The following is a 15,397-nucleotide window of genomic DNA, read 5'->3' as shown; positions in this document are numbered from 1 at the left end:
CTGCAGAGTTCCGAGACTCGCTTATGAGCACCTGTCATTAAAATAGTAGATAAACGATTAATTATGCCAAAGTTATTTTTAGTTCATATCCTGGATATCTGTGTTGAAGTTGATGAATTCTCATGAACTGCTATTGAAATTGGGTATTTGTGTGTACAAAGACAAAACAGTTTCTTCATTGAAAGAAAAAGAAATTGCAACTCCAAATTTTGTTTTTCATTTTTAATTTATTTTTTTTTTTAATTTGAGAGAACAAGGTCTCAGCTTTTGAAAACAGGATCAGAAAATATTTCCATTTTCACAACAGGATACAAGCATATTCACAGCATATAATTTATAGTTAACATGAAATTGAAATAAGATTGATGAAAATGAAATAACATTTTTCAACTTCACAAACATGCTAACTTTGATGAAATGATAGAATTTCTAGCACTTTTTCACATAGAAAATCATGTATTTTCCATTATGGCAAATTCGTTTCTAGTTCTTTACTAGAATTGTCCAATATTCATGGAGTGTCTTACTGAGCTTAGTCAAATTTTTTTTTCAGAGATTGCAATCACGGAACTTTGTTTCCGACGCAAATCAAGATTTTGGGGGTTTCAAGTTTTCCAATTCCCTCTCATTTTGATTCCAATTTCTCATTGGTGAGCCTTACCTTTCGGGCAAGATAAAAAGGCTCTATCGCCCATAGAAGTGCACACAGAAATAAGCAAGCTCCTAGGAAGTGGAATAAGTGATCGTAGGAACCCAATGTATCTCTGAAGAAACCTACATTGAAACAAGAAGAAATCGATATATTAGTTCTTACGAAAAATTGAAATTCAATTTAATAGCAGTACATAACACAGAGACGAACTTCAAAGGTAGGTTCACGGCACAGGCACATATATTCCAACATGTATCAATTCGTTAGAAGTTCCGCAGAGGAATATGGACAAGGTGATGTGTGTGGCTCAGTAGTACATAACACGTGTTTCGCTAGGAATTAACTATGTAGTACAGTTTATTTGTTATGGTCCAAAGTTTGGACTACAAAGCTTCATCTAGACTTCGGGTGGGGGGGGGGGGTCTTTTTAAAACAGAGCACAACTCTGTTCTATCGTCGTGAACGATTTGCAAGTGAGTTGTGCCGAAAGTGTATTTAGTGTTGTGTGTAAACTTTTGTGCTGCCATCTGTATTTCACATTGTGAATGAAGTGGGAATGATTGAACATTTCTACCGTTGTAGGTCTGTTGCTCTCTTTGGCGAGACTTCAACGGAGAGATTGACTCGTATTCACTTCACGAAGTTTGGAACCACAAAAATCCCAACTTCAGTGGACCACCATTGTGTCACCTGTGTGGTTCGAACGTGGGTCCTCGCGATCCGAGTCATGTTAGTCCCTGTCCTTTCATCGTGACAATGTACTAACGTTTTTTTTGTACGCTGTGGAGAGAGCGGCTCGCATTCGTTCCTCAAAGTGGAAAAACTAACTTCAGCCGACCGCCAGTGGAGCTCGAACTTGGGTCCTCGAGGAGGAGTTCCGATCTTTTGTCCCCTCACGACGGTGTCTAGAAGCTACCGAGAATCAAATATGACGCCTTGATATATATATATAGTAAAACCTCGATAAGTCGTCACCAAGTTATCGAAAAATTATGACGGCTTAAGCGGAGTTCCGTCAGTTTTAATGTGCGATGTTATGAAAATCGAATAAATTTAAAGTATTACGACATTTATTAAAGTATGAATCATTAACAATATTAATAAAATTTATAGATCGCGAAAGAAAAAATATTAATTTTTTATCTCTCATTACTTAAATTATTGTGGTGAAATGTACTGTACACTTTGATTTATACTAGTAATTTTTAATTTATAGACTAACAGAGCAACTGTTTGAATAAGTAGCTTTTCTTCATAACAGAACTCTCTATTGCACATTAATTTTACACATACATCAAATTTAATTTTAGTGTTTCAATTCTTCATCAATAGTTCATGATGCTACTTCAAAGTAATCTCGAACACTTTTGACTTGATGGAGGGGCCCTGGGCAGGGAAAAGTAAACAGAAGACCTCAACTTGGGAAAGAATGTCAAATTTTTTTCAACAAAGATATTTTGTTTAAATTTCAAGTCCTAAATTAGTAGAGTCCATGCTTTCTATGATTATTTATTATCTGTGCCCGCACTTTGACTTTAACTTGATTAATTTGATACTTTGATTTACATAAATTTTGATTTCCTTGCACTATATGTAATCTTTGACATATCAATAAATTTTGGTTCTGCCGGAGATGCCCTGCCCCCCCCCCTCGCGACAGAGCTTGGGTGTCTTGAACAGTCCCCAACATTCCAAAAACCTTATTCGGCAAATGAACTTCCCCAGCGTAACTTTCATTACTTAAACTGTTCCGTTTGTGTATGTAGGATTTTATGGTGACTTTTAAGCATATGGCAATGCTGTTAACAAGCTCTTTTTTTCATGGGAGCCATAAAAACAGTCTGTTCCTCTTTCTCAAACTTTTTCATAGTGACGACTTAACCGAAATTAGCGACGAGTAAACGAGGGTTTAATAACATTGTGGTCTATGAGAGCTGGAAGGGTCTGAAGAAAAGTGACGACTTAACGAGGTTTTACTGTATTTCAGGGGGATTCTACCTCATATTCATCTCGTTGCATTTGAATTTTATGGTCTACGCGCGGACAGACCAAGATTTTCTGTATTTGGCTGCATATATTACGGTTCACATATCCGAAGTCCGGATAATGTGTGAAGTAGCTGACTACTACTAAATGTCGTCGTCGTCGTCCCCATGCCAGAAGCACGAATGTGCAATGCCCTTTCAAAAAAAAAAAAGATCGTGGAAAACGACGTTTGTGAATGTTTACCCACATATCACTCTATGGAAGTTATTTTCCTAAAATGTGCTTTATGTGAAATGCACAAATGCTTCAATAGAGATACACATTAGTGTTTCAGGCAAAACTTAATAGCAAATTGAGGTATCCAACCAGCTGATAAAAGAAAATTTACACATTCGTGCTGGCATAAGGACGACGATGTATTTACCGACTGCATACAGGGTGCATGGTAAAGTCCTTATGCACCTTTCTTTGAGTGGAGACACTCGGGAAAATATTATAATATATCGTGCCCATTTTTTAGAATGCCGTTTATTTTACCAGGGACTTTCTCTGAGATAAGATATAAAATTTAGTATTTTATACGGTCCCCCTGTCCGCTAGCTTCCTGTCTCTTGTGAGCTCAACACACAGAAAAAAATCTATGTATCTTAATACGATATTCGCCGACATGTTCCACGTTGAAAATTAAGATGGCATCAGAGAATTTTTAGCTAATTTTTAAAATAAACTGCTATTTTTCAGAAAACGTTTCGAATTTTTGCGTTCGGGATTGTCCCTAAACCACTGTCATTCACGCACGGGCTTTCGGCAACACATTTGGACGATGTGTAGTTGAACTAGCAGTAAATCTCAAAAAGTGGTATTATTGTGAATATAAAAGAAAAATAGAGATAAGAAATAGGTATGTAAAATGATAGTTTTTTGAACTATTATGTATTCAATCATTTTTTTAATTTTATTTTTTTTACAAGGACTCTACTTACATACCCAAGGCCGCTACGTGAAACGAAAATTTACTATCGCCCGGGGGTGGGTGTCCATTTTACCACTCTCTGCCTCGTAATTTTCAACGGAAAAACAGTAAACAAAGTGTGGCTTCCTATCCAGCGCCCGGTACACCAAACCCCGCCCTTCCCTAGTCGCGGCCCTGTATGCACCCTGTATATTCGTACTCGCTGAAATGGAATCTTTCACCAAGTGTAAAAATCAAAATGTCAATTATGCTTTCGATTGTTAATTAGCACCTTCACGATGTTAAAAACAGTGGCGGATTACCGCACAGGCGCATGAGGCGCGCGCCTGGAGCCTCGGCAGAGCGGGGGGCCTCCAAATAGTTGTGTGCTTCATCCTACATATGAATTTACATGCGCATCAACAAATCTCTTGAACTAAGTACAGTATCTGCTCTACCTTTTTTTTTTTTTAACCGCAATTTTTTTTTTTTTTAATGTATACTGTACCTATAAGAGTTATGGAAGAAAAACGGGAACTGAAAGAAAAGAACAATTTACAAGACGCAGCTCTCAAGGGCCAGTTCTTCCCCGACAAAGAAAGAAGAGACATTGTAAAGCGATCATTCAGGGAGGGTCATTTTCAAACAGTATTTCCCTAAGGGCACAAGCAGGAGGAGGGGTGAGAACAGCAGGTCCTAATGTCTGTCCGAAATGAAAATTGGAGTGAAGGCATAAACAGATGTCTCATTCCACAATATTAAATGCTTTTATAGGCGCCAATAATACGACAGCTTTGGTGTAAGCTTTTGTATACAGTATAATGGATGACAAGATGGCTATCGGCAAGCGGCGACATCGACAGGAAGAGACACTCGTACTAATTAAAATGAATGTAGTAGAGCTCTTATTGTGATTTTGTCTCCCACTTGTTTGAATGAAATACTATAAGCTGGTTCAAACAACACATACATTTGCAATCTATGACTGGAACCATACGACCATATGACAAAAAAAAAGTGGGGTTTGAAATGAATGCTGAATGACATGCATTCTGAATCACGTGATTTTTCTGTTTCTCTTTTAACACTCCCTCCCCGGCTGAAAAAAATCAAGGGGGTTTCTTTTCCTTCTTTCTAAAAAAAAAGAGCTACATTTTTGGATTGATCAAGGAGGCTTGGGTAGACAACATCTTTGTGTCAGACCGAAAAGTGTTTATTGTTAATGTAATTGTAATGTGTGTTATTGTAATGAAAAAAAATTTCATGCCGATCCTCAAGATTTCCTTTAGGATATAGATTGCAGAGTCTTCAAAAATAACGGTAAGCAAAACTAAAAATATATAAATTATCTGATAAATTTTTATTTGAGCATTTCAACTACAGTAGTCTCTCGAGAATTCGATCGTGCTCTAATCCAGCACGTCCAGTAGTCCAGGATATTTAGGTGGTGTGGTGTCACTTTTCTCCTGATGCCCTAACCCCTTAACACGTTCTAATATTTCTTAATTGCTGATCAAGTCCTGACTATGTCTTTGCACGAAATTTCATATATTATTTCAATGGGTTTCTTCAAAGTTAATCCAGCAATTTCGGTAAAATCTGGCACACCTTGGTCTAATACGTACCGGATTAGCGAGAGGCTACTGCAGTGGTCTTCAACCTTTGAGGCATAGCAGGCCATATTGAAACATTTTATAAAGTACGCGGGCCACAATGTTATACTGTGGCATTTTTCGTTATCAAACGAAACGGGGGGGGGGGCATAATATAGAAGATTTTTATTCACTCTGAATACAAATAATACAAAGGCAAAGGCCACAACAGGCAGAGTGCCCAACGAGGTGGCTGAAAGAGAAAATAATAATAATTAATATAATAATAGTAAAAATAAAATAGAATAAACAAATAAAAAAATAATAATTTCTAAAAAATTTTTTTTAAATAATTTCTTTCATTGACAATAATTTTAATTCATTATGAAATAATTTCTTTCATTAAATTTTATTCATTCTGACCTAATTTCTTCCATTAAAAATATAATTCTTATATTTACTCTGATATAATTTCTTCCCTCTATTGAAGAAATGTTTTTCTATTAAATATTATCAGTATCTTTATATCAAATCAAATATATTATATTTGAGATATTATCAAATCTTTATTAATCAGTAATATTAAATTACTAAAACTATGACGGATCTCCATTTTTGCCGTGTGGCTGGCTGAAGGCACCAGGACGGACATCTTAGATTACTAAAAATATGATGCAGAATTTTACTGTGATTTTTTTTTTTTTTTTAATGGGAGTGTGATTATTTTTGATCTAGTACCAGAGAATATCATTATATTTCCTTATCTTATTTTTGTGTTTATGGTTTTGGTGATGCAAAAATAAAAAAAAAGTTATGATTTTCATAATACTGTTCATTTTAGTGAACCATCTCGTTCTTATTAGGGCCAAAAGGGTGCAGTGGTGGATAAACGCAAATTTGTGGGTGGGGGCGGTGGTTGTGACAATGTGTTCAATTTTTCAGGACGGTTCTGATTTTTTTTGGAAAAAATTCTGAATTTTCCCCCTTTTTTAAGCAAATTTATTTTCTTGGTTTGTTATTCAGTCAAAAACGTAGAAAATATTTTTTTTTCCATTTAATTTTTCTGCTCTCGGGGGGGGGGGGGGAGTGACAGCCCCTACCTTTAATCCGCCCCTGATAGGGGGGGCCTCCAGATCAGGTTGCGCCTGGGGCCTCCCAAAATCATGATCCGCCACTGGTTAAAAAAAATAATTATCCCTAATTTCCTTGCTTATTTTTAACATTGTACAATACGGACATGAATGGGCATCAAAAAATATTACTTGGGCGTTTCCTGTAGCGTATGATCGAATTAAAATAAACATTTATTAATAATGACCTCGGAATGCGTTACAGATCTGTCGTTAATGCATACATGGAACACGGTTCACCCAACGTTTAATAAATTTGACCCTTACACGTGTTTCGTAAGTGCGCACATGGCTATCCTTGCTTCCAGGTGCTGCGGGAGGACAAAACTCGAGCGTGCGCTATTTCGCAAGCGACATTTCAACGAGAATATAGTAATTAAAGTATTTAATTTTGTTATTCTAGGAAGAGTGCGTATGTAAATTTCGCCGTATTGAAACTACACGATTACGGGCTGGAAAGAGAAGCCAATTTTTGAGTGTCGTCGTGGATGTATGTATTTAATGACTAGTCTAGCATTTTAAAGGGACGGTGCTGCTGGTGTCACATACGCACACACCTACGAGGCCCTGGAAATAGAAACGTGAACACGGGAGTGTAATACAGCCGCGCACAGGCTAGTAACGTAACCTCGAAACCTTTTTGCTTAAGGCATCGTTGGATTTATCCAAGATTTTTAGGTAGCTAGACATCGTAAAAGGATTTTTTGACGGAAAAGTTTGACAGGCCTCTGGGGAAGTGGGGGGGGGGGAATCAAGTCATCGTTCCCTCGCGATTCAGGCGAGTTCGCAAACCAATACGCTACAGAAGCACTGATAATTTCCTTTCGTAACGGGGTTTCAAAATGGACAGTGATCTAACTCAGCTAATGCTCATGAACAACATTAGCCATCAGATGACGATATACTGTGCAGTAACAGCTGGTCTGGTACCCAAACCTAAAATCGTATTACCACCAGTAGAGTATCCTTGGATTTGTTTGGACAAATAGGAGCGTCGGTTGGAAGTGTTTTAAACACTTTTTTTTTTGTTTTCTTAAACTTCATATAGGAAATTTCGATTTCTGAATAAATTCTGGGGGTGCCCAGACATGTGTCAGAAATTACCGTGGGTGTTCGAGCACCCCCGGCTCCAATGCCACTGTGGAAAAAGATCTAAACTTAAACATTAAAAAAAAGTTTGTGCTCTTCTACTTAGGATAGTGATGGGCAACAAACTAAGACCCGCTTAGAGGTTCTATCCGGCTCACCGCAGATTTCAAAAAAATAGTATAGAAATTTCCAATTTCAGTGTTTTAAAAAAATTCGTTTAATCAGGGGGGGGGGTGTTCTTTTTTTTCATATGGAAAATATTGTGGTGAGAATTTGAATAGAAATTGTTTCAGAAACATGTGCAAAAAAGATGGAACACATATTCTAAATAAATAATGCATAAAATGTTACTGAAATATACTTTTTTTCACAGATGTAAAGGCCATGTCACCATTGTGTTTCATTCGCAATGAGACCGTGTGGCAGTCTTCAAAGAATTCAACACATTCCACCATTTTTTTTCTAAGCATAAAATTCCCAATTATCAATCGATGCCCGAATGTCCAGCCCGCAAAATTTTTGTTTTTTGGCCCGCTCCTAATAAAGTTTGCCCATCACTGTCTTAGAATATGGATAGACGTTTAAAATATTTACGTTACTCCAAATTTTCGGAAATGTGCGCGATCGAGTCACATATTGTATAGATGATGTATTTGTTACGGTAAATTCGATAAATCTGGTGATTATGCAAAATCACCTACCATTTCGGTAAGTTTGATGAATTTTTCGAATTTATCACATCTACCGTGGATTATGTGTAATACCCAGCTCGTTTTGGTAAATATGATAAATCGTCAATGAATCACTTAAATTTACTAGATATTTTGCTCAAACTTCAGTCCAGGATGATAGATTCGATCGATAATATTGATTATTTTTAAAAATGTTGATAAATTTAAAGAAAGCTTATATATTACACAAGATTGATGATAATTGGAACGTTTTTACGTCCTTATAACACTTATTTTAATTTAATTTAATGTTTTATGGCAAAATATGTGTGGTGCACCCATCACTTTTACGGAAGAAAACTGGCTGAATTTAAATATATTTCTGCATGATTTCTTCCATATTCATCAATCATACTTACCAACTTCATTTGAGAATCATGCATAATCACTGATTTACCTAACATATTCGTGTCCACAAAAATATATATATATATTTATATACAAGGTCTTTGCAATTAAAGTTATACTTTGAAATGGCCATAAAAGGAAAACTACTGGACAAAATGTTATCAAACTTGGTAATAGTTTACAGGAGGGCATGGGATTCAATTTTACGCAAAAAAGTTCAAAACTCTCCACCAGCGGAGAATGGCGCTGTATGCAATATTGTTGAACGAAATAAGACATGAAGACATTGGTTTAAAATGTTTTTAATCGTTTCTAAAACGGTACTGTTTGTGGGGAAACAATTTGGCGGAACTCAAAAATGCGATACACCGACACGTCCTTAACATTCCCCCTGATATGCTAAGAGCTACTGTTGAGAACGCAGTAATGCGATTTAACTTGCTTTCAGAAAATGGTGGACGTCACATTGAACGTGCTTTGTAACACGTTTTAGAAACGATTCGTTTAACAATATTGCATACAGCGCCATTCGCCACTGGTGTTGAGTTTTTTAACTTTTTTTTGGGGAATATTGAATCCCATGACTTGTAAACTATTACCAAGTTTCATAACATTTTGTCCAGTAGTTTTTCTTTTATGGCAATTTAAAGTGGAACTTTCACTGGGTCTTTTTACATACCTGTTAGAGAAGGTGTGACCAAGGATATGCATCCGATCATGAAGTTCATTAAACCGACAGCCATGGCCAAATGTTGGAGCCCCAAATATTGTTCCAGGAGCGCGTAGAACAGTATCAAGTTCATGCCGACTACGACTCCCGTCGCCACGGACATCGCGAGCACGGCCACGTATGTCTTGGCGAAAGCCGTGCCGCCCAGAAAGAAGGCCAGTATCACCATGTTGCACACCATCATATTCTTGCGCTTGACGAGACCGCTGTCCGTAATCCAGCCGGAACCGAGCCTCCCGCACAAGTCCGCGATCGAAAACGCCGACACTAGGAACACCGAACTCGTCTTGTCAATGCCCAGGTCGAACGAGTAGTCCACGATGACCATCAGGTAAGTCATGTACGACAAGAAAAATATCGAATAGTTTACGGCTGTCACTAGGAACATGGCGTTCTTGACTATTGTCCAAACATTCCTCAAAGGACTGGCGGTCTTTTCCGATTTCTTCCCCGATTCCTTTCTATGGGCCTCGTAGATCTCATTTTCATTGGTCTGGACGAGCTGATATTGGCTCTTCTCGTGGACCGATTCGTTGTGGTTTTCCGTGTGTTTATGGTTTGTGTCATCTTCGTCGTCGTCGATGAACTTTAGAACACCGTTACCGATTTGGACACTTGTATGTGGGTTGATTTGCTCGGTGTCGCTGTCTTGCAGCTCCGATTCCGTCGTCCGAGATCCGTTCGCAATAATTTGGATGTTATGGGGGGTGTTTAATAGATTTGCCATCTCGTTTGGATCTTCGTTTTCCCCGGGATCTTCATTTACTTGGAGTTCACTGGAAAAACGAACCGTTTTGACGAATTTCTGCGCCAAGTTCCGGCTGCAACCGTTCTCGGTTTTTGGCGATGTCTTTTCGTGCCCGTTGCACGGGTTTTGGTTGATGTCTTTCAGGTATTTTCCATTCACCCCGTTTGTCGTGGTCGGTTGTTTGTCCGAAGAAGCTACGATGGTCGTCTCCGTTTTTCCTGCCACCGTCGGTTTGTTTTTCTTCAGCCACGGTGCTGGTCTCATAAGTGCTGCTCCGAGCACTCCCTGCAGCGTTATACCGGCCATCATCAAGAAAGCACCCTGGAGACCGTATTCTTCTATGGCCAGCTCCACCACCGGCGGCAGAGCGAAAGAGCCTGCCGTTCCACCGGCGCATGCTATTCCAGCGCCCGTTGTTTTGTACTTCACGAAGTACTGGTTGATTATCACTGGAACTAAGGTCATGACCATTCCGAGCCCTAAACCTAGGGACAAAAATAAAACTTTCAGGATGATAATAATTCGGAAAAAAAACTATTTAGGTAGATATAGTTATGAATACATATGTTCAGGTCGCATACACACAATACATCGTCATGACCAATGCCCGACGTCTGGCCACTTCGAACAATGGCCAGACTTCAGACGCTCATCAGGGGGGGACCTCCATAACGGACACTTTCTAAAACCCATGAAATAGAGCTTCAACGTAGCTGCTGTCGATGTATGTATTCTACTCGAGGCCGTAGCGAAAGCCCCCCACACCACACCCGAAATGTCAGAAAATGGCTGATATATAAGGATTAACACGCTCCTGTCTATTGATCTATCACTCTCTCCCCCCAACCGAAGTGAATTTCTGGTTACGGCCCCGACTCTACTTATTTGCTGATACTCCCTGGTACCAAGGAAAAATTTTAGTCCTATGATCCGTTATCGAGAGGTTCCACCATATTTGCATATTCCCTGCGAGGCGGGAAAACTTCGTCTTTAAACTGAAAAATATATACAGAATGATCACTTAAGCCCTTTTATCCTGGAATAACTCACTAACCGTGGATCCTAGAGACAAACTTCCAATGAGGAAAAGTATCCAAACGGCGTGTACAACTCAGATACGTCATTCATATTACATGGTATTGTGTTATTAAAATAAAAAAAATTTAACTTTTTATTTGGTCGTCCTGTCCGAAAAAAACCCAAGTAGGGAAAGTTGTTGCCCCCCCCCCCCAAATTAATATCTGTAATACTAATGGAAACATTGGGTTTAAGCACACCTTCTATAGCAGAAAGCCTCCACGCGAAGCTCGTGACGTCACTGAAGTCGTCTATTTCACTTATAGTCATTGGACATACTGCAAAAAAAAGGTAAAGATTTCGTATACGTCGACCTGCTATATCCAATGGCTACAGGTGAAATGGGCGACTTCAGTGACGTCAAACATTCGCGCGGAGGCTTTCTGCTATAGAAGATGTTGGTTTGAACCCCACTCCCCATATATTTTTGAGCGCTCCCAATATTCCCAGGGCCGCAACTAGATGTTTGGTCAGCTGGGGAGAGCACATATTTTGGCTCCCCCTTTCTGCTGTATAATTAAGACTGCCAAAATATTTCTGTTCGCTACTCGGGAAGTTGTATATAAGTCGGGGGAATAATTACATAAATTTTTTTAGAAGAGGCCGCGATTTTTTTTTTTTCAGCCTGGCCCTGTAGGGCCCTCAACCGACTTTAATCCACCTCTGGAGAGGAAGACCAAATAAAAAGTTAATTGTTAATTTTATTTTAATAACTATGCAACCCTTTGTAATATGAATGACGTATCTGCACGTTATTTGGATGTTTTCTCTAACTGGAAGTATGCGTCTGGGATCAGTGGCTTGCCAGTAATTTGCTGCCAAGGGGCTTTGTAATCACCCTGTACACATCTATATGCAGAAACAAAAAAATCATATATATATATATATGCACTACTTCTTCTAAACTATTTATTCTTAATAGTAATAAATTTTTTAATGCATTAAGAAAATAATTAATTTCTTCACCTTGTAACAATCCGAAGAATACCGTTACGGCAGTGATGTCCGAAGCAAACCAGCAAAGGGCATTACCGAGAGCCACTGCAATTACTCCGAAGAAAGTTATCGTCCGTATACTCCACCGGTAACTCAATGCACCGGCAACAGGCCCTAAAGATGAATAAACACAATATAAAAAAATACGATTTTATTCAATAAGATACATGATTGATTTCTAAATGGAATTTGCTTCTTGACTTTATGAGGCTTTTCGAATAGACGTCATAATCATCATCAGCATCCCTCCCGAGGGACATACACTGGATGATCCCTGTAGAGATCAATGTTAAAATTGCCGATTTCAGCGTAGAAATGCGGAAATTTAGTGGGGTTTTCCCGCCTCATCAATAATTTTAAAAATTGAATTGGATCTTTAGTTTTTGAAATATTGAGTTTTCGCTTAGAGATACGAAACCTAGAAAATTAAATACAAAATAATGAACCAGACCCACTTTTGAGGTGGATATCCATGTGCAATAACATTATAATTTCAGCTTTTTATTTATATCTTCTCAAGCGGGAAAATTAGAATTAACGTCTCCGTATTGTCTTATAATATCCAATTGCATCAATTCATATAGTTTAGGATGTTTTAAAATTAATTATGGGTCCATATAAATTACATTGAAGAAATTCCGCAGCTTTGATCAAGCATTTTTTGAAGAAAAAACAAGTAGATCAATAACTTGAAGTTTAAAAAAAAAAAAAAATTCGAAATTTCTAGCTCTCATTAAAAAGAAGAAAAAATGATTTATTTCTATGTTTCTTTAATTTATATTTGTTTCTTTCATGAATCGCACAATGAATGAATGAACGCCAGAACTTTGCCACTGGACTTATCCCGTTGCCGAGATAACCTGGGGCATTATTCCGGACCACTTTAGTAGCCCACAGCACGTTCTCACTTCAATTAAGTGGTCCAAATTACTTAAGTGGCCCCGACACATTTCCAGATTACATAAGTAACCAGTATCCAGGGCGGGCCGTAACTAGGCTGGGGCAACCGGTGCACTGCCCCTGGGCCCCGATCTGAATGGGGGCTCCACAAAAGTTTACTTTTTTTTTCTTTTGCATAATAATAACCTTTCCGAGAGAGGGAGAGAGAAGCCCCAAGGAGAAAAGTCTGTCTCTGGGAACCGGGAAGGCACACATCGGCCCTCCAGTGGCACATTTTCAGATCACTTAAGTGGCACTGGCACATTCCGAGATCACTTAAGTAACCAGTGGCACATTTCCAGATCACTGAATTAACCAGTGATACGTTTCCAGATCACTTAAGTGGCCCCGGCACATTTACTGATCACTCAACAACTAACTTGGGGCACTATTCCAGATCCCTTAAGTGGCCCCAGCACATTTACTGATTACTCAACAACTAACTTGGGGCACTATTCCAGATCGCTTAGGTGGCCCCCAGCACATTCTCACTTCAATTAAATGGTCTGTGGCACATTTCCAGACCACTTACATTTCCCGCGACACGTTTTCAAACCAATGAAGCGGCCCACACTCTCCAGAAGATTGGGCACCCTTGCTTCAAGCAGTGTTTGTCCCTATCTCTTTAATATTTTTTTTCAAAACAGGTTCAGACCTCTGGACCACCCAAAATTTAATCCAAGTACAGATATGGGGGAAAAAAATCCACATATATAAAATCAATTGAAACGTTTAATGGCAACAGACACTCTTAGAAATAAAGTCAATAAAAGTTGAAAAAAAAATTACTGCCCATTCATTTTATTTCCTTTCTTTGTAAGGCCGGGATTACACTATAAAAGTTTTCCAAAAGTTATTTTATAAAATTTGAAAAATTAAACCAGTAAGATTATTAGTTGACCGGGGTTACACTATAAAAGTTTTCTAAAACATCCATTCTATAAAACTTGAAAAAATTCCAGCCAATAAACCTCAGAGATTACATTCGAGCAAATTGAACCGCTAATATTACTGGTTGAATTTTCCAAATTTTATAAAAGAACTTTTAGAAAACTTTTATAGCGTAATCCCGGCCTAACACCCATGTTACAAATAACATACCAAGAGGTGTAAGCGTCTCACTGAAGGTATGTGCGCATGTAGACATTTTGCTGTAAGTTTTAAAAAAACTTTGAAACCTTCGCTTTAAATTATTCAAGCAGTTTGTCTCAACAGGGTGATTCAGAAAAGATGTGGAAAAACTTTAAGAGGTGATAGTACACACCAATACAAACAATTGTGATCAAAGAATGTGTGGTCTAACATGAAACGGCCGCTTCGCAAACGTTAAGACGGCATTCCTGTTGAAATTTATCGGGAGAAAAAGAGCACCATGTATGCAAATGTAACCTGGGGAAGAAGAAGAAGAAACCGTATGCAAATCTGCGTCACAGTAAATAAACGGCGCGGATGCCAGAATCTGTGAAGTTATTCCAGCGTGCAACCGCTCTAACAGTTATAACATACGGGATAATGGCGCACTTTAGTAATACTAAAAAAGCAGACATGAAATTTAGTATGAAAATTCTTAGCGTATTTCCTTAGGTTACATTTGCACGCATGTTGTGTTTTTTTTTCTCCCGATAAATTTCAATATCAATGCCGTTTTAACGTTTGCGGAGCGGCCGTTTCATGTTAGACCACGCATTCTTTGATGACAATTGTTTGTATTGGTGTGTACTGTCACCTCTTAAAGTTTTATCCCCCATCTTTTCTGAATCGCCCTGTGCAGCCCCGTTTAAATGGGAAATAGAAAAAGTGGGTTTAAAACCCGCTTCAAGAGCTTTCTACCAATGACTGTTCCCCATTTCTTTCCTTGTGAAGGAAAAAAAGGTCGTCAAGCAGGTGCTAGGACCCCCAATGCTTCCGCAATATTGCGTATCGTCTGTATCTATGACAGTTTTTTTTAAATATTTTTTTCGACAGAGGTCAAGACTTCTGGGCCACCCTGTATGTGTACATGCAGACACTTTTATTTGCTCACCTCGGGTCCTTTCCGGGTTTTTTTCCTACTCACAAAATTTGATTTGACTGTTTTATATAACTTCTACTACTTGGCCATCCATGCACCACGAATTGCCGCATGTGTTTTGAGTGTATGCAGAACATTTATGCTGTCAGAGCTGTGCGTGTTTCGTATTATAGTGGTGGTGGTGCCATCCGTATTCCCCGTTGTGAAGTAATAATGGCAAATGCCTGAATTTTCGCGTTATGTGAGTATCACGTTGAAAGTCTGCTTGCTTTGTGAATCCAACAATATGTCCACACAGCAGCATTATAAATTTACTGGAAAATCAATTTGGAAGGTCCACTAAATGTTCTAGTCCAGCAGGAGCGGATCCAGGGTGATGCGTCGGGAGGAGTGAGTTGTGTAAGTTCATTGGTCGT

General features: G+C 38.5%; 1 protein-coding gene across 1 annotated transcript in view; it reads right to left on the bottom strand.

Moving 5' to 3' along the window:
* Positions 1 to 241: 241 nt before the first annotated feature.
* LOC149089703 (monocarboxylate transporter 9-like) overlaps positions 242 to 15,397 on the bottom strand; it is a 29,855-nt gene continuing 14,699 nt past the window's right edge. The window contains exons 2-4 of the mRNA XM_089238788.1: positions 12,002 to 12,145; positions 9,160 to 10,443; positions 242 to 774 (exon numbers count right to left, since the gene is read on the bottom strand). Coding sequence (XP_089094914.1) covers positions 626 to 774; positions 9,160 to 10,443; positions 12,002 to 12,145 — 1,577 coding nt within the window. The 3' untranslated portion in view covers positions 242 to 625. The remainder of the gene's footprint in view (positions 775 to 9,159; positions 10,444 to 12,001; positions 12,146 to 15,397) is intronic.

This window comes from Pholcus phalangioides, unplaced genomic scaffold (genome assembly GCF_987345545.1).
Source record: "Pholcus phalangioides strain wild (caught in Gottingen) unplaced genomic scaffold, Ppha-v1.0 ptg000001l_1, whole genome shotgun sequence".
In the NCBI taxonomy this organism is placed as follows: domain Eukaryota; kingdom Metazoa; phylum Arthropoda; class Arachnida; order Araneae; family Pholcidae; genus Pholcus; species Pholcus phalangioides.
This window is presented reverse-complemented; position numbering and strand designations above follow the sequence as displayed.